Raw genomic sequence first — 24,456 nt, 5'->3', positions numbered from 1 at the left:
CTTTCAGAACTGGGCTTCCAAGAAACATGGTCCTCCTTCACTCCCTGTGAGTGAAGTCCAGCAAGTACAGGTCTAGGGTCCCAAATGGGTCTTGGACTCACCGGGGTAAAAGAACCAGGAATTGGAATTTCCTGGATCAGGAAAGGGATGGTTGTGTAGTTCAATATAATTTTATTCAGCAGTTATATTTAACACTACAGAAGTTACATAATATGAATTATATTTATTCAGATTTATGTTTTAGATGTGGACAAGAAGTTTTTTTTGTTGCATTCGACTTAGTAGTGTTCCACAATTAAACCATTTTGGCTTGATCTGGGTAATTTATTACAACGAATAACTGGAGTAAGATTCCCATAGGATCCAATGTTAAGATGTTAGAGGGATTAAACATAAATTAAAACTGAATATGTGGGAAGTTAAATTTGTTTAAATTGCTTTGGCAACAGCTAGAAAATGTATTGGTATAACTTGGAAGTCGGACACTGATCTGGGAATGGATGTATGGGATGCAGAAGTTTGGAATTGTATTCCACTAGAGAAAATTACTTACAATTTAAGAGATAAATATCATACATTTTGTGAAATATGGAGCCCATATTTACAAACCATAGGTATTAAAATGTAAATGAATCTCAAACATTCCATTTTCTCTACGAATATATATAAAAGTTTAAAAGTATCAGAAAGTGGTTTTCTTGTCCCTTTTCTTTTTCTCCTTTTTTTAGTTTTTAGGGGGTTTGTGGGGTGGAGGGATTTAAAGGAGGTTTTTCTTTCTTTTATTTTTCTTTTTTATATACAAAATACCATGGAATTACATTTGTAATATTGTAATATGTTTGTTAAGTGGTTTTATATGAAACAAGTTTTTATAAAATGGAAAGGGATGGTTGTGGATCAAAGGGTAACTGGTAGTCTTGGAGGTTAGGTCAGGAGATTGAGGAGGACATCTACGTGCACGGTGTGGTGTGGTAATGTGTTGGCAAACCTCAGGAAAAAGCTGAGAGACCTCAGCCAGAATGATGTGCGCAGCTTTGGATTCTGAACTAATGAAGCAGTGGTTGATGAGATTGAATCTGTCCTTGTGAGGAGAGATGGTGTGAAATTGGCTTACGAGGGAGTTATGGAGAATGAGAGGTGGCAAGAGAGAGAGAGAGAGAGAGAGAGAGAGAGTGATAGTGGTGATGCCAGATTGGATAGCAATGAACAAAAATTTCTATATAGATTCTTCTCACTCCCCCAACTATTTAAACTGGGTGGAAGAGAGCAAAATGTGTGAAAGTACTCACTTCATTTTGTCACGCTGACTGGTCACAATAATCATAATCAAACCCAACACGATCAAGCCCATGATGACACCAAATACGATCAGCCACACAGTAATAGGCTGTTCCCAGGCTGGGGCTAAGGTAGGCTCAATCCCCACAAACTCCAGAGTTTGATCATCCAGGGAAAAAGCGTTGTTGAATCTGCTTCTGACCATTCTGAAATGACCAAAACTGAATGTTATCTGAAAGATTTGGCTCTTCTCATTAATCGGTGCTTTCTGTGCAAATAGTGTAAAAAAAGCATACCTGATTGCTTTTTCCACATCTGCCTTGGGAATAGGTTTTAATGGACTATACGGATCAGTCACCACAAAATAAAACGAGATCCTTTCTGTTTCCTCACATATGAGCACATTGGAAACACTGTCAAAAAACAACACAGGCATAATTTCAATAATAATTTATCTCGTTAACTGAACCCCCTTTTCCACTGGCACCCTGTCCCAGCGATTATCTGGGAATTTACTGGGACAGGGTCCAGTGGAAAAGGAACACTGTCCGAATGCCAGTGTTAAATGACATCATTTCACACCGGGGATTAACCACCTCTACCTCTACTCATATCCCCAGTGTTTGCTGATGCTGGCGTGCTGATAAAATCAGTGGAACAGGGACAGCAGAAAGTCACCTGTTTCCAGTTGAAGGTAGAATGCTCCGATCCCTGGGGATGAGTTTATATAGTGTCCCAGTTAAAGGTGGCCCAGTGGAAAAGGGCTTCCTAGCCTGGGACATTCCACGGCCAATTAACTGGGATGCCAGTGGAAAAGGAGCTTAAGATTGATAGTTTCCATTTACAACTGAAAGACAGTGATCTAGCTGAGAAGAGAAAGACTTTGAAGATGTACATTATTACAGCACCAAAGACCCGGGTTTGAATCCACTGATGTCTGTAAGAAATTTGTATCTTCTCCCTATGATCTGTGCAAGTTTTCCCTGGGTGCTCCAGTTCCCTCCCACTCTCCAAAAGCAGATGTGGTTGGTAGGTTAATTGGGCATATTTGGGTGGCAAGGTTTTCATGGGCTGGAAGGGCCTTCCACTGTGCTGCATCCTTAAAATTAAATATTTGAGAAAGTATAAAACACATCGCAACATCTGAATTAATATTAAAAGATGCACAAAATAGAAATATTAGAAAATGATACATTGAGAAGGTGAACAACAAGAAGTAGTTTGATCTGGAAAGCTGCTCAGATGACACTGAGATCTTGCAAATCCTAAAGACCTAAAAATGGCACCCTACTATGCTGCAGGCACACAGGTAACGGCATTCATCAACTAATTATAAATGTTTATAGGATTAACGCCAACCATTATTTGTGTGTTGGCCTTGTGTCTTAACTTGGACCAGACCAGTAGATGACTGTGGACTTCAGGAAGGTGAAGGACCACTCCCCACAACAAATCAATGGCTCTGTCATAGAGGGAGTGGGGAGCACAACGTTCATTGGTGTCCATTTAAAGGACCTATCCTGGAAGGGGCAGCAGCACCAATACTTCCTAAGGAGGTTGAGAAGGGCAAGGCTACCGGCCACCATCTTAACCACGTTCTACAGGAGCACAATAGAAAGTGATGTGGCTGGCTGCATCATAGTGTGGTATGGTAGCCGCAATACATCAGATTGGAGGTCAGTACAGAGGGTGATTTAAACTGCAAAGAAGATCACTGTGGTTTCCATTCCCTCTGTCAACAATATCTACAGTGTGTGGAGCTTAATGAAAACTCAAAGAATCATTGAAGATGCTTAGCATCCAGCCCGCAGTATCAATTAAACAGGACCTTCAAGGGAGAGGACAGGAGCATAAAAACCAAGACTACCAGGGTGGGAAACAGCTTTTTCCCGCACACAGTGAGACTGTTGAACAATCCTAGAAATTTGTAAATTATTTTTATATGTATTTATTTTGGATCGGTATGTACATATGTCGTTTGTGTGTAGGGTGTACTCTGTGTTTGTGGACCACGGTCTGGAGATACACTGTTTGTTGGGTTGTATATGTATGATCAGATGTCAATAAACTTGCACTTGAACTTAACCCCAGACTGCTTTCCTCACATTCAGCTTCACATCACTGACAATGGAAGTAGCATTAAAAGGTGTAACAACAACCTTGTGCTGAATTTCTGTAAAACCAGGGAGATAATTGTGGACTTCAGGAGGAAGTCAGGGGAATACGACCCAGTCCTCATCAAGGGCTCAGTAGAGGAGAGGGGTCAAGAACTTCAAATTCCTGGGTGTTACATCTCCAAGGATCTGTCCTGAAGCTTCCACGTTGATGTAAACACAAAGAAGGCTCACCAGCGGCTATACTTTGTGAGGTGTCTGATGCTTGTAAAACTTCTACAGGTGTACCGTGGAGAGCATTCTGGCTGGTTGCATCACTGCCAGAAGCGCCAACTCTCAGGACAAGAATAAACTCCAGAGGGTTATTAACCCGGCTTGCGACATCACAGGTACTCCATCAAGGACATCTACATGAGGTGATGTCTTAAAAAAGCAGTCTCTATCCTCAAAAATCCCAACACCGAGGCCCTGCCCTCTTCATTCTGCTACCTTCAGGGAAAAGGTACAGGAGCCTAAAGACGAGCACTCAGCGGCACAAAGACAGCTTCTTCCCCACTGCCATGAGATTCCTGAATGATCAATGAACCAAAGACTCTGCCTTACCTTTCGTGCACTATTATTTTTAGTTTTTTATAGTCATGTTATAAGGTGTTATTATGAATGTTTACACTATGATGCTGTCACAAAACAATGAATTTCATGACTTGTTCATGACAATAAATCCTGATTCTGATCTTGCCCTGTTCACTTATCATCCTCAGAGCATATTTTCTTTAATCCTACATGATGTTGTCTTAGTGTCTAGCACCCTCATCATTCTTTGCTTTGATTCTCTTTAACCTAATTTCTGTTCTATCCATTGATTCTAAAACAATGGCCATCAATAATTCATAGATAACAACTAATTTATGGGGTTTCATTAGGCCTTTCAGAGACAAAGATAACTTTAAGCACAATTTACAATATACTGTACATGAATCATTTGGAAGAGGTGTTTGAAGTTTGCTGCTAATATTAATTTGTGCAGAATATAAGATTGTGCAGAGAAAGTGGAGAACCTGCATGGAGATAAACACAGGTTAAGTGAGTGGGCAAAGGTCTGGCAGATGGAGTACAACTTTAGTAAATGGGAGGTTATCCACTTTGGAAGGGAAGAGAGTCAATCTGATTCTTATTGAAAGATTGCAACCTGCTGTTTGGCTAAGGGACTTGGGAGTACTTGTACATGAAACACAAAGGGTTGGTTTGCAGGTGCATAATGAAGGTTTTTCTTCCTGAACACTTTTGAGTGTATTTTATGGATTTTGGGCTGCTGATCATGAAAATCACCTTAACATTTCCTATCATGTATCATATTATAGATGTAACCTATTTTAAGTGTACTTCAAGATACAAAACAAAACAATGATGTACAGCATGTCATTGAAAATTCATTTTTGGAATTCTTTTTTCCTGCTAAAATTGGTCCAGTTAGTGATGAACACAGTGAAAGGTTTCACCAGGACATTGCGACCCTGGAAAAGTGGTATCTGGGCCATTGGAATCTGGTGTGTTCAAGAAGGATTTCTGACACAGTATGTGGACTGACCAACGAGAGGAGAGGCCAAATTGAATCTAGTTCTGGGGAATGATCCTGGTCAGGTGGCAGATTTCTCAGTGAGAGAACATTTTGGTGAGAGTGGAAAAGGCTAAGAATAGTCAAACTTGGAAAGGGCTAATGATGAAGGGATGAGGCAGCAACTAGCAAAAATAAATTGGAAACATGTTTAAGGGTGAACGCATGGAAGTAATGTGGAGGAAGTTTAGGGACCACTTGTGCAGGGCTCAAGATAGGTTTGTCCCACTCTGACAAAGAAAAGATGGTAGGAAAAGGGAACTGTGGCTGACAAAATAGGTGAGGCAACAAGTCAATTGGAAGAAGGAAGCATATGTTAGATTAGGGGTGAGTAACCTTTTACCATGTGTGGGCCAGATGGTGTGTCAGTGGTTGAACAGTGGGCCGCACTGATACTACCATAAATGAAATTTTAAAAAGCATCAAAATAAACTGCGACAAGGAGGTCTCAGGAAAACTGGCCTTGGTGGCCACTATGTTGTATTTGGCAATATATGTCTGGGGAAGCAGGAGGTGCTCAGAGGGGGATGGAGGTGCCACTGCCTGAGAGGGATGTAGGTGCTGACTGGGGGAGGGGTTGGTGGCACTGACGGCACTAACAAGGGGGATGGCACTGACAGGGAGAAGGCATTGACAGCACTAACTGGTGCTGACTGGCGCTTATGTGGCACTGACAGCACGGGGGGCTGGCAGTGCTGACGGGGGGAGGAAGCAGCAGCAGCAGCGCTGATGGAGGGAGGGGCCAGATATTGGCTGAATGGACGGTAAGTGGCATTTACCTGTACTTGTATCGGTGAGCTGTGTGCACATGGCACTTGTGCATTGGGTCATGGGTAGGATAAATTTTGGTCATGGGCTGGATAAATTTGGATTGTAGGCCAGATCTGGCCTGTGGCCATAGCTTGCTCAGCCCTGTGTTAGATATAGGAAGCAGGAAACAGGAAGGGCTCATGAGAAGTATATGGTAGCCAGGAAGGAGCTTAGGAATTGACTTAGGAAAGCTTGAAGGGGGCATGAGTAGCCCTTGGCATGTAGGATTAAGGAGAAACCCAGGTTGTTCTATGTGTATGTGAAGAACAGAAGGATGATGAGAATGAATGTGGGGCCACTAATGGATAAAGGAAGCAACATGTGCCTAGAAGCAGAGGAGGTTGGGGAGGTCCTAAATTAATACTTTGTGTCAGTATTCACAAGAGAAAAAGACCTTAATGAGTGTGAGGTTGGAATAGAACAGGCCTGTGTGCTGGACAATGTGGAGATTAAGGAAGTGGAAGTGTTGGATCTTCTCAGAAACATCAAGATTGATGTCCCTGGGGCCGGACGTGATATACTCCAGGCTGCTGTGGGAAGTGAGGGAAGAGATAGCTGGGGCAGTAGCTCTGATCTTTGAATCCTCTTTGGTCACAGGGGAGGTGCTGGAGGACTGGAAAATGGCAAATATAGTCCCCTTGTTTAAAAAGGTAATAGGAAGAATCCTGGGAATTAGAGACCAGTGAGTCTTACATCAGTGGTGTGTAAATTAATGGAGAGGATTCTTAAGGATAGGATCTATGAGTATTTTGAGAAGTCCGGTCTACTCAGGGATAGTCAGCATGGCTTTGTGAAGGGAAGGTCATGCCTCATGAGTCTAATTGAGTTTTTTAAGGAGGTAACAAAATAAATTGATGAGGGTTGGGTGGTAGATGTGGTCTACATGGATTTTAGCAAGGCATTTGACATGGTTCCCCATGAGGGACTCATCCAGAAAGTCATGAGTCATGGGATCAGTGGAACCTTGGGTGTATGGATGAAAATTTGGCTTGTAGGAAGAAAGCAGAGTAGTAGTGGAAGGAAAGTATTCAACCTGGAGGTCTGTGACTAGTGGAGTGCTGCAGGGATCTGTTCTGGAACCCATGCTCTTTGTGATTTTTATAAATGACCTGGATGAAGAGGCGGAAGGATGAGTCAGTAAGTTTGCAGGTTAACACAAAAGTTGGAGGAGTTGTGGATGGAGCTAGAGGATGTTGAAGGTTACAAGATGATATAGACAGGATGCAGAGTTGGGCAGAAAAATAGCAGATGGAGTTCAATCCGGACAAGTGTGAGGTGATGCATTTTGGAAGGACAAACCAGAAGGCTGAGTACAGGGTTAATGGTCAGTGTGGATGAACAGAGGGACCTTGGTATTCACCGCACATGTTGATAGGATAGTTAAGAGACCTATGGGATGCTGGGCTTCATTAATATGGGTATTGAGTTCAGATGCAGAGAGGTCATGTTGCAAATCTATAAATTGGTGGTGAGACCTGTTCAGTTTTGGTCACTTCATTATAGGAAGGATGTGGAAGCTATGGAGAGGGTGCAGAGAAGATTCATCAGGATGTTGCCTGGATTGGGAAACAAGTTTTATGAGGCAAGGTTGGCAGAGCTGGGACTTTTCTCTTTGGAGCACAAGAAACTTGTTAGAAGTCTACAAGAGCAAGACAGCCAGCAGGCTCAGAAAACACCAGAAGACAAAACTAGGGGAGGTAAGTTTAGGGGAGATATCAGGGATGATTTTTTTTACTCAAAGAGTTGTAGGTGTCTGGAATGCCTTGCCTGGGATGGGTGTGGAGGCTGAAACATTGCAGGGATTTAAGAGACTCTTAGACAGACACATGGATGAAGGAAAAATAGAGGGTTACAGGGAAGGGTGGGTTTAGTCCTAGGAATAAATGGGTCAGAACAACATGACTGCCCAAAGGGCCTGTACTGTGCTGTTGTGTTTGTTCTATGCATGTTCTATCAATACTGGCCGACTATTGTTGGACACTGACATGAGGGGCATTAGATGCTGAGTACAAATGAAAATCAGTGACAAAACATTTTTATGTCAGTTGAATTAATGCAATGAATCAGCATCATTATGCGATTAAACATGCTAAAGTCAATAAAACTTGATTTAACATTTCTCTGGCTTCCTACGTGATACAGCAAATCTGAAATTACATTTTTGTTCAATTTGAAGTTGTCTATCAGAATCACAAATTTCTTTTTAGGAAGCAAACCTTAGAAATAAATTTATGTCTTTCTAAGGCAAATGGAATGTTGGCTTTTAATGCTAGAGGAATTGAACTTAAGAGTAGGAAAGTTCTGCTGCAACTGTATAGGGTCCTGGTGAGGCCACACCTGGAGTACTGTGTGCAATTCTAATCTCCATACTTGAGGAAGGATGTACTGGCTTTGGAGGTGGTGCAGAAGGGGGTTCATTCCAGAGATGAGGGGTTTAGCCTTTGAGGAAAGATAGAGCCGCCTGGATCTGTACTCACTGGAATGTAAAAGAATGAGAGGGGATCTTGTAGAAGCATATAAAATTATGAGAGGGGTAGAAGTAGGAAAGTTTTTTCCACTGGTAGATGAGACGAGAACTTGGGAACATAGCTTCAAGTTTTGGGAGTGTAGATGTAAACCAGAGATGAGGAAGAAATGCTTCTCCTAGAATGTGTGAAAATTCTCTGACCAAGGAAGCAGCAGAAATTCTCTGTCCAAGAAATTTGTCATTGGTCAACTGACAGATACTTATAATAAGAAACTAAAACAGTAAGCTAATTGAATTAAATTAAAATAAACAATAAATATTCACAGTAATCTTAGAGCAAAAAAGTAACGCAATACAGATACACAATCCTTTATCCGGACATCTAAAATCCGGAAAGCTCCAAAAACCGGCAAGTGGGGAGAGAGATGGCAGCGCGTGTTGGGCAGGTGAGAGACCAGCAGCATGAGTTGGGTGGGCAAGGGGTGGTCAGAGACAGCAGAGCGACTGAAAGGGGTTGGGGGTGGATACGGCAGCACAATTCGGGTGGGCATAAATCTGGGTTTCCGAAATCTGGAAAAATATGAAATTAGAACACATTGTCCCCCAAGAGTTCTGGATAAAGGATTGTATACCTGTAGTAACTCTTGTGTTATTGGAATAGTCCCTGATTAGTGTTACAAAGAAAGGTTGGCATATATGAAAGGCAGATGGGGGAAACTGGGTCCACAACCAGGTCTGCCATGATCTAATTGAATGACAGAGCAGATTCAACAGGCCAGATAGCCAACACCTGCTCCTATTTCTTGCATTCTATATTAAGTCCTTCTCTGGATTGGAACTTGTTTGGTCTCTAGAAGGTACAATTGTTTTTAAAAAATAATCTGAATAATAAAGAATGTTATCTGGATATGATGAGCCAGACAATCCGGTATTGGACAGATATTTTCAAGACTTTGTCAATTATACTGGGTATCAGATTGCAACCTAATCCATTAATGGCTATTTTTGGAATTATAGTTCTAGAGATTATCTTCCTTTGCTCCAGAGGAGGAGGAGGAGCTCAGTAGGTGGAGAGGTCTGACCACAACCTTGGTGACAGAGTTAACTGTGTTAAAATGAAAGTGATGACTACAATGTCTATTTCAGTCATTATCCATTCCGTTGCCCCATGGTTTCTTTAAAAATGCTCAACAGATGTGACAGAAAATTCCTGTGAAATGGTAAACTAGCTAGAATCTCCATGGAAAAGTTGACTTGGGATTACAAACTGGGCAGTTTAAACTAACCAGATTTCAAAAAGGTGGTCCAGGTGAGATTTATCACCTCACACTTTGAGGAAGACACCTGAGCACAAATTGGACTACATGCAGTAGGTGAAAAGATGGCAAGAGAATCCATGTATAAGTGAGACACCAAATTATTCTCAAAGAAAATGGATAACCCCACACTAAAGCATGTAATTCAGTCATGACAAAGAACAAATCAATGTATTGGATTGAAGGTGGGTCTATCTGTCAAAACACCCTTGTCCCAGAACAACTTAATACCCATGATTCTGGGCAACAAGATCCTGGACACCTGGTGGTGTATCAAGGATTGTTACAAGCGAGGACAGCTCATGTCATTCGACCAATTGAGCAATAAATACAATTTGTCTATTAGAACATTCTTCTGCTATCTACAACTAAGATCCTTTTTAAGGGACAAAGTTGGACTATCTATGACCCTGCTCATGTGTAGTGACATGGAGATTCTAATTTGAATGGGAATGTGTGTACATTTATTACCATGATGTATTTTATATTCCAAAGAGAGGGCCCAGAGCCGGACTTACACAGGTCAAAGGAAAGGTGGGAGACGGACATGGGCACAACAATCCCTCGTCAGATGCTGGTCAGATCTGTGTCAGGACAGTACGACAGCAGTTAGTAATGTCAGGTACAGGTTGGTGTAATATAATTTCCTGCATCAACTATACCTCACACCACAAACATTACATAAATCTAAACCAGAAATCTCAGAAATGTGCTTTAGGTTTGGTGTAAAGACCGGGCTCTGTACAAAGGTGAGATCCTTCTGGGAGGACCTGGGGAGCATTCTGAAAAAATTACAAAGGTGGATTTTCCACAGGATCCGGAATTAGACTTCTGGGGGATGTTATGTCCAGGTATCAAATTCAGTTTGTGAAGTTCAGTAGCCACGAAGTGTAGAGCGGTCACATGGAAGTCTGACACCAAGGTAAATATTACAACATGGAATATGGAGATATAGAGGTGTATTCCCCTAGAGAAAATCACATAGAATTTATGGACACGTTTGTTAGAGCGTGACAACCTTATCTGAAATATACTGGTATGCAGATATGATTACCCTCCCTTTGGAATAAGGGTACTGAAACAATCCGTCCCAACAGGGAAATGATTGCAATCAATGAAGTGGGATGTGGTGCAGACAACGTACTCTGTTAGTTGTTTTCTTCTTTTTATTCCTTACCTTTGGTTACTTGGTCACCTTGGTTGGTTTTTCCTGGGTTTTTGTGTTTTGTGTGGGAAGGGGGTAGGGGCGAGTAAAAATGGTCTTTGTATGTCATATTGGTGTGCAAAATGATTGTATTGTTTGTTTAAATTTATACAAGTCTTTGAAAATCAAAAATAAAATATTCCAACAACAAAATATCCTGGTTCCAGAGGTGGGTCGAGTTCCCACTTCTGCACACTGGGTTGTAGCCGTAAGTACACTGTTGGCCAGAAGAGCCATTCTATTTAAATGGAGAGATCCTAATTCACCTACTTTGATGCAATGGCTCTCTCAAATTATGTCATGTTCAAGTTTAGAAAAAAATTAGAAGCTGCTCTTTTGATACCTCCATTAAGTTTGAAGAGACTTGGTGTCCTTTTATAAACTATTTTCATATGAGTTAATCTGTATTTTGACTTCACCTTCCAGACTGTTCTGGATTTCTGATGTTTTTTATTGGCAAGGACCAGATGAATAGTTTGTATTGATCTGTTGTGGTGAACTCTCAGTTTAGGCTCCCCCACCTTTTTGTTTTGATAGGTTAGGTGGGGTTTTAGCAATAGTGTTTTTTTTCTGTTTTTTGAATATTCCAAATTGAGGAGAAAGAGACAATATTGTTCAATACGTTATAATGTTCTACAATGTATTATGTATTGCAATATATCGATGTTTCTGTTTTCACTGTTCAATTCTGGATTCTATTCTCGTGTATTGTTTACTATGTTTAATAAAAAGATTGTAAAATGAAGATGCAGACAAGTCTTCAGAGTCATCTGGACCAGAGTACCAGCTCTAGATAGAGAAACATGCTTAACTAAACTTATTGTCAGATAACATAATGTGCCTCTTAATAATTTTTATAGCAGGGACTTCAGGAAAGATGTAACTGATTGAGTTATAGTCGAGCAATTTTTGGAAAACACCTTAAAAAACAAATAAGACGAGCACTCCCTTCCGTCTCCATTCAGAGAATTATCTCCTCTCCCTATCAATTCCCAACTGCTTCAATTCTGAACTTCCCTTGCATCCCAACATGTCTGTCCATGGCCTCATGCATTGCGACACCTAATATTCCATCTGGGCACTCTCCAGCCAGATTGATTGAACATCAACTTCTCCAGTTCTGTTAGACCATTTCCCTGTCTCCCTCTTTTCCCCAATCCCTCTGCCTCCTTTCCTTCAGCTCTCCATCCCTTTCCCTCTGCATTCAGAGAACCATCTCCTTCCCCTATAACTTTGCTGCTTTTTTTCTCCTGTGCACTCCCACCCAAACCTCTTGCCTGTAGGTCTGTGCTCCTCCCCCTCCCCTCACCATTTTATTCAGGAGCCTGCCTGCTTTTTGCTCATTCCTTGATGAAGGTCTCTGGCCCGAAACATTGGTTATGAATCTATATCTTTGCTACATAAAGAAGCGCTGCCCGACTTGCTGCATTTCTCCAGCAGTTTTGTGTAAACTACAATCTCAGTGTTTGCACATTTTCCCCTTTTTATTGAAATGCATGATAATATCCACAGCCCATTTCAAAACGTAGTTTATTTTTCAGAGACGCAGCACAGTAACAGGCCCTTCCAGCCGATGATGTAGCCGATGAGCCTACACCATCCAAATATACCCATGTGACCAAATAACCTACCAACCCAATGCAGGAGGAATCCAGAGCACCCGGAGGAAAGCCACACAGTCACGGAAAGAACATAGAAATGTACAGACAGTGTGGATTTGGACCTGGGGCCGCTGGTGCTGTAATAGGGTCTGCTTCTCCCACTGTGGCACTCACAAACATTTTTGTGGCAGAAACCATCAACTTGGAAAGCTGTCAGGTAACCCCTGGAATAGCTAGGTTACTGCCTGTTATGAACAGAACATCTTAGTGTTATTACATTGACATGTCCCATGCATATTTCCAATATGAAATGTTGAGTAACCCCATTCTCCACTTAATTTCTCTGTCATTTTGGAACTGTCAGTGATTAAAAAATTATGAGACTTTTGTTCATTTCAGATATTAACCAGGTAATTAACAAAGACTAGGATGGGGGAAATGCGAAGGGGTCAACTGAGAGTGTAAGTAGATGGATGGAGGTGGAAAGATACCAATATCATTACCTCAATGAGATGATAATGTGGTAAATTGGATCAGGAAGTTTGCAGATATACACTAAGATTGGAGTTGTTGTGGACAGCAAAGAAGGTTTTCAAAGTTTGTGGAGGGATTTGATAAAATCTGATAAAATCGACTGAAAATGGCAGATGGAATTTAATGCAGACAAGTGTGAGGTGTTACATTTTGGAAGGACAAACCAAGGTAGGACGTACATAGTAAATAGTCTGGCACTGAGGAATGTGGAGGACCAGAGGGATCTGGGAATACAGATACATAATTCCTTGAAAGTGGAGTCACAAGTGGATAGGATCATAAAGAGAGCTTTTGGCGTATTGGCCTTCATAAATCAAAGTATTGAGTACAGGAGTTGGATGTTATGGTAAAGTTGTATAAGACATTGATGAGGCCAAATTTGGAGTATTGTGTGCAGTTTTGGTCATCGAACTATAGGAAAGATATCAATAAGATAGAGAGAGTGCAAAGAAAATTTACTAGGATGTTTCCAGGACTTCAGCAACTGAGTTTCAGTGAAAGTTTAAACAGGTTAGGACTTTATTCTCTAGAGCGTAGAAGAATGAGGGGAGATTTGATAGAGATATTTAAAATGATGAGGGGGACAGAGTAAATGTAGATGGGCTTTTTCCACTGAAGGTAGGTGAGATACAAATCAGAGGACGTGTGTTAAGGGTGAAAGGGGAGTTTAGGGGAAAACATTAGATGGAATTTCTTCACAGACAGAGGGGTGGAATATGGAATGAGCTGCCAGCACTAACATCCCCTTAAAATTGGTCAGAAAACTCCAAGATCTGGGATTCAATGCCCCACTGTGTAATTGGATCCTGGATTTCCACTCCTCCAAATCACAATTAGTGAAGATTGGTAAGAACATTTCCTCCACTGGAGCATCACAGGGCTGCGTTTTTCACCCCCTGCTATACATCTACGACCATGTGGCTCAGTACGTCAATAACACCATCTAAAATTCACTGATGTCAAGTATGTACTCTGACAATTAACGTGAAATCTAAATCTAAATCAGTGAAGTAGTGAATGCCAACTCAAATTTAACATTTAAGAAAAAAATTGGACAGGTACATGGATGGGAGGTTTATGGAGAAATATGGTATGGGGGCAGGTCAGTGGGCACAAACTAGAAGGGCCAAAGTGTCTGTTTTCTATGCTGTAATGTTCTCTGGTTCTAGGTGATTAAAAGTAACAGCTATTGTGAGTGACCACATCCAGGTTGACCACTAAATGCCCAAAGAACACAGGATCACATCAAGCACCCATGTTCTAGGTCCTGATATTGACCACATGTACTCCTGAGACTGAGCTGATCACATCCAGTCATCAAGGACTGGTAACAAATATGCACACTCGCAAGAAATTATATCAAATACACTCTCTCTAGGGATTTATATCAACCACAGTCAATTCCCAGAAATAGTTATCAACCACACTCACTGCCCAGGGATTGATTTTGATAACTTAGGGACTGGTACTGACCACATCCACTCCCCAGATACTGATGGAGTTCAGTAACTGCTCCAAATTTCTTGTGATTTAACCTCTGACTTTGTGAATCTCGTTTCCTGCAGACACTGATGTTAGGTTCCCTTGTATATAGGAAATCCCTAGGGATTTCTCCGTGTACAAGCAGAGACTGAGTATTACAGCCACAATGGTAAAGTATGGTTGAGGGAGGAGAAGGTGCACCTGCAGGACTGCTTTGGACTCAATTCAAGGAGTCATCTTCAAACTTGAATGAATATGCCATGGCTGTCACCAGCTTCATCAGGACCTGTGTGGATGAGTGTGTGCCCACAAGCACATACCCTGAGTATCCCAGCCAAAAGCCATGGATGAATCAAAGGATTGGCAACCTGGTGAGGTCTAAGACGATGGCTTTTCAAATCAGTGATCCAGATCTTTACAGAAAGTCCAGGTCGGACCCATGGAAGGCCATTTCAGCAGCAAAGAGGCAATTCCAAGGGAAGCAAGAGACAGAGTCAGATACTCACCAGCCATGTCAGCGATTGACATCACATCTTACAAGGCAAGGCCGAACACCATAAAGTGGTTGTGATGCTTTACTCTCCAATGAGTTAGACACCTTTTATGTTTTCTTTGAGAAGGAGAACTCAACAGTACCAATGAGAATCCCTGCAGAAGCTGATGACCCATGATATCTGCCTCTGAGGCTAATGTCAAGTGAAGTCAAGTCAAGATTATTGTCATCTAACTGCACAAGTACAACTAGACAAAACAGCATTCTCCACTCCTCAGTGCAAAACACATTATGCAGGACAAGTATTCATAAAAATAAATAAATAAATAAACTTTGTTTGTGAATTTGAGAGTCTGGGAGGGTTAATGTGAGCAGTTCCTTTGGTCGTTCAGCATTCTCATTGCCCATGGAAGAAAATGTTCCTCAGCTAGTGGTGCTGGCTCTGATACTCCTGTATCTTTTCCTTGCCAGGAGTAGATGAGTGTGCAGGGTGGAAGGGGTCTTCAATAATTTTGCGCAATGAACATAATTCAAGAGGGGGAACCCTTGCAAAGCGTCAGACCCTGTCAACATACTTGTCAGGGTACTGAAAATCTGTGCCGATTAACGACCTGCAGTAATCACGAATATTCAATCTCTCATTGCTGCTGTCAGAGGTTCCCACCTGCTTCAAAAGGGTATCAATCATCCTGGTGCCCAAGTAGAGCAGATTGGGCTGCCTCAATGACTTCCGGCCAGTAGCACACATATCTACTGTGATAAAATGTTTTGAGAGGTTGATCATGCCTGGAATTAAGATAAACCTAAATAAAGATCTGGACCCACTGCAATTCGCCTACCACCACAATCGCTCCACAACAGATACAATCTCACTGGGTCTCCACTCAGCCCTGGATCACCTCGACAACAGTACACAAACATCAGGCTGCTTTTCATTAATTACAGCTCAGCTTTCAACACCATCATTCTCTCAGTACTGGTCAGCAAGCACCAAAACCTGGGACTCTGCACCATCCTCTGTAAATGGATCCTTGACCTCCTCATCAGAAGACCATAGTCAGTGTGAATCAGTAACAATGTTTCCTCTTCACTGACAATCAACACCTCAGTGATGTGTGCTTAGCCCACTGCTCTACCCTCTGCACACCCATGGCTGTGTGACCAGGCAAAATTCAAATTCCATCTACAGATTTGCCAATGACACCATGGATGTCGGCAGAATCACAGATGGAAATGAGGAAATGAGAGGAGTGAGATAGATCAGCTCGTTGAATTAACTCACAACAATCTCACCCTTAATGTTAGCAAAACTAAGGAAATTATTATTGACTTTAGGAAGGGGAAAGCAAGAAAACAAAAAAGTCCTCACCGAGGGGTCAGAAATGGGGAGGGTAAAGAACTTTAAATCTGTGGATGTGAAGATCTATCCTGGGGCAACTACGATGCTTATCAATTACTTTGTTACGATACTGAAATTCACGGGGAGAAGTATGACAACTGATGCATGGCCTCATGAATCACTTGTGAAGTACTCACTTGAATGGCTCGCTCATTGATTTTCTCATGCCATATGCCACTGTTGCTTGAAAGTAGAATTCTTCATTCTCATCCCACTCATACTGTCATTGGACAAAAATTAAAATCATCAGACCAGAATTCAATCTCTTATTTCCCGTCTCAACCTTCTAAAAGCAAGCACAGGGAGTAATGCTCATTTAATGTACAGAGATTAATTCCCTGTAATCATTTCTCTTGGATGCTGTGATGACATTAATCTCTGCTTCCAGAGATCATTGAAAATATTCAACAACCTTACAGTTACTGAACTCGAAGCTGATTGGCAACCACACTTTATTCAGACCCCCGAAAGACATTAAAATGCTTTATGCTCTCAGCTCCTCCCAGACAGCTGAATGTAAACTTCTCTTTTTCAAAATTTATTTCAACATCCTTACTGTCTTCTACACAAAATTCAACAAAGACGTAGTCTCTTCGGTCATACCATTTTGCAGAAGCTGGCTGCCTTCATTTCCAGTTTCACCCTCACAGGTTTAATTTTTTTTATGGGAGGGGTGTTGATGAGGGATTGTTGACGAGAATGTTGACAGGATTTCAGGGTCTGAGTTACAGGGAAAGGTTGTGCAGACTAGGGCTTTTTTCTCTGGAGCGTAGAAGATTGGGAGGGGACTTGATAGAGGTGTTTAAGATTTTAAAATGGACAGACAGAGTAAATGTGGATAGGCTTTTTCAATTAAGAAAGGGGGAGATTCAAACTAGAGGACATGGTTTAAGATTGAAGGGGGGAAATTATAAGGGGAACATGAGGGGAAATTTCTTTACGCAGAGGGTGGTGGGTATGTGGAATGAGCTTCCGGCAGACGTGGTCGAGGCGGGATCATTGGTTACATTTAAGGAAAGACTGAATCGTTACATGGATAGGAGGGGACTAGAGGGGTATGGACCGGGTGCTGGTCAGTGGGACTAGGAGGGTGGGGATTTGCTACGGCATGGACTAGTAGGGCCGAACTAGCCTGTTCTGTGCTGTAAGTGGTTATATGGTTACATGAGGCTGGATATGTAAACATGTCCTGGATTCCTGGGTTTATAAATAAAGCAATGAAATTCTAAATTAAATTAAAATTTAGACATACAACATGGTAACAAGTCCTTCAGGTGCACAAGCCTGTGCCGATAAAATACCCCAACTAACCTACAACATAGTATGTCTTCCGTAAGAGACGGTGGGAGAAAAGTGGAGCATCCAGAGGAAACCCACGTTGACAAGGGAAGAACGAATAAACTCCTTACAGACAGCGCAGGATTAGAACTTGCATTGCTGGCATTGCACTAACCAATACACTAAATGTGCTGCCCAGATCGTCTGCTATAGCTCTGCATATCACCCATCACCCATTACATGAATGCAAAGAGCATTCTTTGCATGACTGCAGAGATTGCTTGGCTTCAACTCAATCTACAAATTCACTGACGACCCCATCATTGTTGGCTGAATAACTGGAAATGATGACTCAATACAGGATGGAGATCAAGAAGCTGGTGCCAGAACAATAATCCTGCTCTCAATGTCACCAAGACCAAGGAGATTATTGTTCTATGACAGATGATGTTATATTTTAAATTGTATATAGATATGTTTTAAAGGAGATAAATTGTGAGGTTTTTTTTATGTTAGGTCACAAAAAGATATAAACTCTTCACAAAACAGATCTCATTTAAAATGCCAGAGCTCTGCTCAAGCCAGACAGTCCAGGCTCTGAGTGCCTTTGCAAAAACTTTGAAGAATGCCTAAATAGACTTCACAAGTGGGTGTTAATTGGACATGCTGTGGAGTAACGGATTATTGTTTTGGAAAGCATGATGGACTCGGAAGATTGGGTCCGGTGCTGCAGTCTGTCTGAATGTAGTTTGCAGTTCTAAGAGGGTCATGTGGTTTCCTCAGAGGGAGAGAGAGAGAGAGAAAAATCAGTTCTACAGTTCAGCAGTAGCAGCTGGGACTGTAACATGACAAGCTGGCAAGCTTGTGGAAAAATCCCATTTTAAAGACGGATTGTGAGTTCTTAGTTCAGCCTGTTTAAAGCCCTTGTGGTCCATACAAAAGGAGCTGGCTGGCTGTATAATGTTTCACCTGAGATAAGGGAAATAGAAAAGGAAATCTGTGCTGACCTGAAAGAAAGAGGTTATCATCTGGAAATATCACCTGGAACTTATTTGGGAGTCAAACCACCTGTCAGTCAAGGTTGGGCTCTGGCCACTAATTAGTGCACACCTTGCTGTTGACTAATTCAAATCACTCAGCATCACTATCGACTAGACACATAGATTAGCACTCTATTTAGCACCAGGACAGAGCACATTTCTGTCTCTCTGCCTTGTGGTTATAGTCCCAGACACCGCTCCATGCCAGGTTGCTACCATAGCTGTTGCTTGGAAGGGTTGTGGGTAAGATGTTCATTGCACAGAAGCTGATCCATAGTATTGCTATAGTTTAAATTGCTATGGATTGATGCTTGCAGTAGAGCCGCACCTCCCAACAATCAAGGGTCTGGGATGGGTGTGTATACCCCTGCAGGTACCATTTTTACCAGAGCCGCACCTCCAAACAATCAGTGGTCTGGGATGAGTGTCTATACCCCTGAGGGTACCATTTGTACCAGAGCTGCACCACCCAATAATCAGGGGTCTGGGATGGGTGTGTATACCCCTGCGGGTACTGTTTGTACCAGAGCCATACCTCCCAACAATCAGGGGTCTGGGATGGGTGTGTATACCACTGCAGGTACCATTTTCACCAGAGCTGCACCTCCCAACAATCAAGGGTCTGGGATGGGTGTGTATACCCATGCGGGTACTGTTTGTATCAGAGCCACATCTCCCAACAATCAGAGGTCTGGAATGGGTGTGTATTCCCCTGCGGGTACCATTTGTACCAGAGCCACACCTCCCAATAATCAGGGGTCTGTGCTTAAAGTGCGTGAATGTGAATTTGTTTTACATTTTCACTTGCTCTTTTCTAAATTGTGTGTGCGTGTTTTATTCTGTAATTATTCCCATGCTCCTGTGTGTTTTATTCCCATTAACGTGTTCCCACACTCTTCTATAAATAATTGTGTGTGATTGCGAATCCTTGTGTCCAGACTGGTCTCTGTTCTCAACACAACACGTGAGTTGGAAGGGTGAGGAGACCCTGCAAAGAGAATTCAAAGAGCTGAGCACCAAGTTAAAGGACAAGACCTCTAGGGTTGTGATACCCTGCCAGGTGCTAGTGAGGTTGGAAATAGGAGGATATTACAGCTTAATGGGAGAGATGATGAATGAGGGAGGGCTTCAGATTTCTAGATCATTGGGCACTCTCCCAGGGAAGATGGGACTAGTTCTGATAGAACATTTTTCATCTGAACCTTCCTTGTTGGAATGTTTTCTGGTCCTGATCCAGTGAGTTTAAACTAAATTTGCAGGGAGAGAGGAACCAGAGTGCCATAACAGATAGAGGAGTGGAGGAGGGAAAAGATGATGTGAAGATTGCATGTAATGTCAGAGGACAAATAATTGTGGGCGTTGTAAATTTTTTCAGTTGCATCTATTTCAATGCAAGGAGTATTATGAGAAAGGCAGGTAATTTTTTTCAGTTGCATCTATTTCAATGCAAGGAGTATTATGAGAAAGGCAGATGAGCTTAGAGCATGGATTGGCACGTGGAATTATGACATTGTGGCCATTAGTGAAAACTGGTTGCAGGAGGGGCAGGTTCAATATTCAGAATTCCATTGTTTCAGATGTGATAGAGTGGGGGGAGGAGTGGCATTGCTCATCAGGGAAAATATCCACAGCTGTGCTCAGGCAGGACAGACCAGAGGGCTCATCTACTTAGGCAATATGGATGGAGCTGAGGAATGAGAAAGGGGTTGTATTATAGACCACCCAATAGTCAGCAAGAATTGGTGGAGCAAATCTATAGAGAGATAGTGGACAGCTGCAGGAAACATAAGGTTGTGATAGTAGGAGATTTTAACTTTCCTCACATTGACTGGGACTCCCATACTGTAAAAGGCCTGGATGGCTTGGAGTTTGTCAAATGTGTTCAGGAAAAGTTTTCTAAATCAATATATAGAGGTACTAACTGGAGAGAGTGATAATTAAATCTATTAGGGAATGAGATAGGATGGGTGACAGAAGTATGTGTTGGGAAAAATTTTGGGTCCAATGATCATAATGGCATTAGTTGCAAGTTAATTATGGAAAAGGATTTGTCTAGTCCTCCGGTTGAGATTCTGAATTGGAAAAAGGCCAATTTTAAGGAAATGAGAAAGGATTTAGAATGCGTGGATTGGGATAAGTTATTTTCGGGCAAGGATGAGTAAGTGGAGGACTATCAAAGTGAAATTTTGAGATTACAGCATTTGTATGTTCCTGACAGGATTAAAGGCAAAGTTAGCTGGTGAAGGAAACCTTGGTTTACAAGGGATATTGGGGATCTGGTTCGGAAGAAGAGAGTGGTGTATAGCAGGCAACATAGAGGAAATGAGGTACCTGAGTAGTATAAAAAATGCATATCTTTAACATCTTCCTGAGAACCGCTGTGGTCCAAACGTACTTCAATGCTGCCACCATTGTCCCCATCTGAAGAAGTGGGCTGTTTCCTGCCTCATTGACCTGTTGCACTCACATCCATTGTCATGAAGTGCTTTGAGAGGCATGTAATGAGGCACATCAATCTCCTGTTGTTGCCCCCATCACTAGACCCCCTGCAGTTTGCACACAGACCCATCTTTTCCACGGACGATGCTGTTGTCACTGCCCTCCATCTCACCCTCACCCACCTTGAAAACAAGGGCTCGTATGTTTGAAAGCTGTTTATTGACCAGCTCACCATTCAACACAATCATACCACAGTACCTGATAAAGACGTTGAGCCTGCTGGGTCTAAATACCTCCCTCTCCAACTGGATTCTTGCTTTCCTGTCAGGGAGACATCAGGCAGTCCACAAACAATAAACAAGGCCATCACACTGAGCCCAGGAGCCACTGCTGTTCATTCTGCTGACCCATGACTGGTCAGCAGAGTAAACTGATCAGTAAGAATGACGAGTCAGCGTACAGAGATGAAGTTGTAGTCACTAATGGACTGGTGCAGAGCCAACAACCTGTATCTGAACATTAAAAAAACAAAAGGGATGGTTGTCGACTTCTGTAGGGCCTGGGGAGACCATGCTCCATTGACCATTGAAGACTCCACTGTTGAAGTCATCAAGAGTATCAAGTTCCTCAGAGTGCACTTGGTGGAGAATCTCACCTGGTCCCTTAACACCAGCTCCATAGCCAAGAAAGCCCACCAGCGCCTTGACTTCCTGCGAAGGCTGAGGAAAGTTCATCTCCCACCCTTCACCCTCACTACATTCTACAGAGGATGTATTGAGAGCATCCTGTGCAACTGCATCACTGCCTGGTTTGGAAGCTGTACCTCCTTGGACCACAAGTCCCTGAAGAGGATAATGAAGTCAGCGGAAATGATCATTGAGGGCTCTTCCTCCCATGAAGGTCATTTACAACACTCGATGCAGACGAAAGGCAATAAACATTGTGAAGATCTCCACATACTCATGTAAAATGTTCTCCCTTCTGCCATCTGGTAGGAGGTACCGTATCAGATTGGGTAACAGTGTTTTTTTCCCCAAACCATCAGATTCCTGAACTCCCAAAACATTTCTGGATAGGGTACTGTAGAATGTTAATGTACACATTTTAATATTTTAACAGTGTTGAACTTCTAACATATATTTATGTAAATATGCTCCGTGGTCCTGGAGAAATGATATCTCGTCTTTACTATGTGAACATGGTATGAACAACAAATAAAGGTGACTTGACTCAGGAAACTGGTGCAGAGTGTTGGGAAGTAAGGAAAACAAGCAGTGAGGCCATAGAACCTGTACAGATTAAGAGGAGGAAGTTCTTGCTGTCGTAAAGCAAATAAGGTGGATAAATCCCTGTAAAGATTTTCCCTTTGACGATGAAGGAGACTAGAGTAGAAATTGCAGGGGCCTCCCCTGGCAGAAATATTTAAAATCTCCTTAGCCATGGGTGTAGTGCCAGAGGTTTGGAGGGTAGCTCACATTGTTCTGTTGTTTAAAAATGGCTTCAAAAGTAACCCTGGAAATTATAGGCCATTGAGCCTGATGTCAGTAGTACAATAAAACCTCGTAAGAACACAGCAGTTCGGGTCCAAGATTTCATACCGCGTTACAGCCGAATCGCGGAACAGATGCATATACGTCAGAGTGCCCCGCACCGGCCGACCCTGCCCCGACGTCCTGCACCAACCACCCCTGCCCCGACATCCCGTGCCAGCCGCCCCTGCCCTGAAGTCCCACACCGGTAGACCCTGCCTTGAAGTCCCGCACCTGACAACCCCCCTCCCTGCTACCTGACAGTCCCCTCTCTGCTGCCTGACAGCCCCCTCTCCCCGGTTCCCCTACTCCCCGGTGTGGAAATTTGGGGCAGTGGCTGCTGGCGTGGGACATTGGGGCAGGGGCGGCTGGTGAAGGACATCAGAGCAGGGGTGGCTGGCACGGGACGTCGGGCAGGGACAGCTGGCATGGGACATCAGAGCAGGGGCAGCTGTACAGGATGTCAGGGCAGGGGCAGACAGCGTGGGACGTCGGGCAGGGGCAGTTGGCGCAGGACAGTGGCAGCGGGGAGCGGGGCTGTTAGGTAGCAGGGAGGGGTCTGTCAGGCATGGGGAACAGGGGCTGTCAGGCATGAGGAGTTGGGTCACCGGCTGATTTTCATCAGCCCCCCCCCCCCCCACCTTAGCAATTTAGGGTCCACAGACACCTGCACTATAAGCGATTCCATGGATTAACAAATCGTGTTCTAACAAGGTTTCAGTGTAATTAAATTATTGGAAAGTGTTGTAAGAGATCAGATATATAATTATTTGGATAGCCAGAAAGTGGTTAGGGATAATCAACATGGCTTTGTGTGTGATAGGTCGTATTTAACCAAATTTATAGAATTCTTCAAGGATGTTACAAGGAAAGTTGGTGAAGGAAAGACTATGGATATTGTCTATATGGACTTTATTAAGGCTCTTGACAAGGTCTCACATGGGATGTGAATCAGGAAGGTTCAGAGGCAAGGTATTCATGGTGAAGTAGCGAGATCGATTCAACAATGGCTGGACAAGAGAAGTCAGAGAGTGGTGGTGGATGACTGCTTCTCAAACTAGAGATCTGTGACTAGTGGTGTGCCTCGGGGATCGGTGCTGGGACCATTGTTCTTTGTCATCTATATCAATGATGTGGATGATTGTGTGGTAAATTGGATCAGCAAGTTTGCACGTGACCCTAAGATATATTGTGGACAGCCAAGAAGGTTTTCAAAGCTTGTCGAGGGATGTGGCCCTGTTTGAAAAATGGGCTGAAAATGGCAGATGGAATTTAATGCAGACAAGTGTGAGGTGTTGCATTTTGGAAGGACAAACCAAAACATGACATAGACTGAGGAGTGCAATAGAACAGAGGGATCTGGGAATACAGATACATAATTCCCTGAAAGTGGCATCACAGATGGATAGTATTGGCCTTCATAAATCAGAGTATTTGAGTTGGGAAGCTATGGTAAAGTTGTTTAAGACATCAGTGAAGCCAAATTTGGAATATTGTGTGCAGTTTTGGTCACCTAAATATAGGAAAGCTATCAATAAGATAGAAAGAGTGCAGAGAAGATTTACTATATTGTGTTGCCCGGACTTCAAGAACTGAGTTACAGGGAAAGGGTAGAAGAATGAGGAGAGATTTGATAGAGGTATTTAAAATTATGAGGGGTATAGACGGAGTAAATGTAGATAGGCTTTTTCCACTGATGATAGGTGAGAGGACATGGGTGAAGAGTGAAAGGGGAAAAGTTTAGGGGAAACTTCTTCACACAGAGAGTAGAGGGTGTGTGAAATGAGCTGCCAGTTGAGGTAGTGAAAGTGGGCTCAATTTTAACATTTAAGAAGAATTTGGACAGGTACATGGATG

General features: G+C 42.6%; 1 protein-coding gene across 1 annotated transcript in view; it reads right to left on the bottom strand.

Moving 5' to 3' along the window:
* The window catches only part of cltrn (collectrin, amino acid transport regulator), a 52,086-nt gene that overhangs the window by 8,879 nt on the left and 18,751 nt on the right, over positions 1–24,456 (bottom strand). Inside the window, exons 3-5 of the mRNA XM_069890283.1 lie at positions 16,451–16,533; positions 1,575–1,691; positions 1,290–1,484 (exon numbers count right to left, since the gene is read on the bottom strand). Of these exons, the coding sequence (XP_069746384.1) occupies positions 1,290–1,484; positions 1,575–1,691; positions 16,451–16,533 (395 nt within the window). The remainder of the gene's footprint in view (positions 1–1,289; positions 1,485–1,574; positions 1,692–16,450; positions 16,534–24,456) is intronic.

This window comes from Narcine bancroftii, chromosome 7 (assembly GCF_036971445.1).
Source record: "Narcine bancroftii isolate sNarBan1 chromosome 7, sNarBan1.hap1, whole genome shotgun sequence".
Classification (NCBI taxonomy): domain Eukaryota; kingdom Metazoa; phylum Chordata; class Chondrichthyes; order Torpediniformes; family Narcinidae; genus Narcine; species Narcine bancroftii.
Note: the sequence above shows the minus strand (reverse complement) of the source record. Positions and strands in the feature narration are given on the sequence as shown.